This window comes from Notothenia coriiceps, unplaced genomic scaffold, assembly GCF_000735185.1.
Source record: "Notothenia coriiceps isolate Sejong01 unplaced genomic scaffold, NC01 NC01_scaffold00037065, whole genome shotgun sequence".
NCBI lineage: Eukaryota > Metazoa > Chordata > Actinopteri > Perciformes > Nototheniidae > Notothenia > Notothenia coriiceps.
The window spans coordinates 11,710-14,902 of record NW_011369766.1 but is presented as its reverse complement, the minus strand read 5'-3'; the positions used below and the strand labels follow the sequence as shown (position 1 = coordinate 14,902).

The 3,193-nt window shown below is 38.1% G+C and overlaps 1 protein-coding gene across 1 annotated transcript in view; it reads left to right on the top strand.

The window, feature by feature from the left end:
• The first annotated feature begins 851 nt into the window (after positions 1–851).
• Positions 852–3,193, top strand: part of atg2a (autophagy related 2A) — an 11,091-nt gene continuing 8,749 nt past the window's right edge. Inside the window, exons 1-3 of the mRNA XM_010793047.1 lie at positions 852–991; positions 1,138–1,208; positions 2,708–2,784. Coding sequence (XP_010791349.1) covers positions 867–991; positions 1,138–1,208; positions 2,708–2,784 — 273 coding nt within the window. The 5' untranslated portion in view covers positions 852–866. The remainder of the gene's footprint in view (positions 992–1,137; positions 1,209–2,707; positions 2,785–3,193) is intronic.

Here is a 3,193-nt window from a genome sequence, read left to right as displayed (position 1 = left end):
CCGGGGCTATCCCGTGCATGTGTGTGTGTGTGGGTGTGTGTGTGTGAGAGAGAGAGAGAGAGAGAGAGAGAGTGAGTGTGTGTGTGTGTGTGTGTGTGTGTGTGTGTGTGTGTGTGTGTGTGTGTGTGTGTGTCAAAGAACCCCATAGAGCTCAGTTTATAACTTGAACCCTGTGTAAATATAACCTATCTTCCAATTAGATCAAATATAAAAGTGAGCCAAATTAGTGTTGATAGTGCAAGGTTAACGCGTTAATAACGATCCAACGATCCATCACACACACACACCCACACACACTTTGTATTGTATTATTATTGTATGAGAGAGGTTCCAGATTGAATTGAGGCGAATATTTGTAATGTTCAGAGGTTGTTGTGTTTAATATTCATGAGAATATTTGTCATTGTTCAAATGATAATAAACATTTGCATAAAGCATATTTGTCCACTAATATGTTGATAAGAGTATTAAAAACTTGAAAAATATTCCTCTAAGGTACATTTAGAACAGATCAAAACTGTGCGATTAATTTGGGATTAATCGCGATTAACTATTTTAATCGACTGACAGCCCTAATATATATATATTTGTACAAAGAATCAAAGACACATTTTTACATGTGCACACATTAAGACCTAAATAAAAACACAACAATCAATTTATACGACATAAGTCACTTCAATATTTGAGAATGTACTACATTAGTGCAAAATTGTCCATTGAATGTGTAAAATATTAGTGTCAGAATATTGACATTTCAATTATGCAGAGTATTTCATATATGTGTCTTCTATCTCTATATGTTTGACTCTAAACTAATTGAGTAAATCTTATTCAATTAAAATGGACTTAAAAAGGTTGGTAAAATGATCATTTATTTAGTTTTCCTGTTTCCCAGACCTATGTACCTGCCGCTGCGCGTGTTGTTCACAGCGGAGTCCTTCTCTCTGTCCAGTAACATCATCGTAGACACGGCCACCTTTCACCTCAGGTACAGTCCACCTCTAACTGAACATGACAGGGCTCCAATAAAGAGTACATATTTTTGAAATGCTGTCAGTTTGTATCACATTATATGAGCTGGTGACTCAGTGTAAGATTGTTGTCTAAGTTTTGTTTTTGTTATGTTTTGGTCAGATTCATCTTGGATGACTCTGCTCTCTACCTCTCTGACAAATGTGAGACTGACGTCGTGGACTTGAGGAGAGGTTAGTCACATGACAGAGAGTGGGGGGGGGCTTTTGCTCTGATTTTAAGCTTTGGCTAGTGGGTTTCTTTATATCTGAAAAGTGATGAAGTAAATGTATCTCATTTTTATATTCAAAGAGAAATATTCTACTCTTCTCCACTACACTAATTCCATTGATGACTTTAGTTACTTTATATAAGATGATGTTTGGATATTCATCTTATAATGAGTGTATCAAATACAATGCTTTGTTATACAGTACATTTAACCAACGAACAGAATATACAATGATTAAAATCGGCTCTATTGCAGCCAGCAACAACATTTAACTGCATCTTACATGTTACTGGATTAATATTAATAATATAGTTTGTTTCAATTGTGTTATTAGTACTTTTACTTATTCCACCACTCTTGTTTATACCATATGTTCAAATAAATTCCTGATGAGTGAAAACAACACAGTGTCAGGATGTTTGTTAGCTGCGTTGCACATACCGTACCCTTGGTCTATGGAAACTTTCCCAACATTGTGAGTGTGAGTTATATCAGAGCTGGTTAGCCTGAAGTCAACAACAGAACAGCTGCAGCTCACACTTAAAGGGATAGTTCCGATATTCTGAGATGGGGTAATCCGTCAGCGTTTTATCTGCAGTAGAGGAGTGTCGGCACAACCCCATTTTGGAGAAGCAAGCAGACCTTAAGGAACGCAAGTAAAGTAATGTGGGGCTGTGGATGGGGGCAGCAGCAAAACATATTTAACCACCTGAAAAAACGGCCACCTAAAAATATCTCTTCAAAAACTCCTTTGACCAAAACAGTAACCTTACCTCGCATAACACAGGAGTTGCTGATCTTGCTGGACTGACCAAATTCACAAAATAGAACAAACAACCCGTCGAGGAAGCGGTAGACGAGCAACTCCTGAGTTCTGCGAGGTTACACTACTTGATTATTTTAGGAGTCTGGGGGCTTCAAAGAAAGAATGTCAAACAGCTTCAGTTTGATGAAAAGGTCTTCTGACAGCAAGGTAAAGCAATGAACCTAAATATAGTTTTGCCTAAAGAAATACTGACTTTTTTGTTGTTGCTATAACACGATGTGTTGCTGCTTTCCACAGCAATACATTGCCTTGCTCCTGCCCCCCTACTTCTGTCTTTTTCTCCAAATTGGGCGTGCTGACCGCCATTATCTATAAGTATACACCTAGTATGGAACTCATACAACCCAGTTTAAAAATGTCCACTGCATACCCACTATAACAGCAGCTTCACCTAGTTATGGTGATGTAATCTAAATGTAGCAAGTTCACTTGACTTTTAAAGAAGTTAAACATGTCTGCTTCTTTAGTAAAAGCGTTTGTACTTGAGTAACTTTTCTGACAGGTGTTAGTAAATGAAGTCATCTTACAGTCTGGCACGTCTTTTATAAGGGCAGATTCAGTAGTTATTATAAATTACATAAATAACAATCGCTGTCACCCTAATAACAACAACTGTGTGTTTTTGTGTCACACAGACTATGTGTGTGTTCTGGACATTGACCTGCTGGAGCTCGCCATCACCACATGGAAAGGCAGCGATACGGGCAAGCTGGTGAGTGCTCGCTGTTTGCATTTCTGTGACACATTCACAGCAGCCACGGACAAATGGGAAAGAAAAAGGCTGCCCCCCTGCCTGTGAAAATGTAAAGGGAAACAAAGCGTTATTATCCAATTTCTTTCAAAAACCAATAAAAGGCACAGGCCCTGTGTTTATAGATATTAGTTTGACCAGTTCGGTTATAATATTAGCTTCAGGGAAACCAACAAGGCGACAGCAAACACGTCATGTGACAACAATCAGTAACAAAGTGTACAGATGTGAAGAAGGCCAGTTTAAGCTCTGTTATGTAAAAATGTTTTCTACGTCAAATGTGTCTAGTCTGTTCTTTTGGGCTCTATTCCATGTTAAGCTGTAGATTATCTACCTTATGTTATTTTTCTTTCTCCTTCCCGTCATCCCT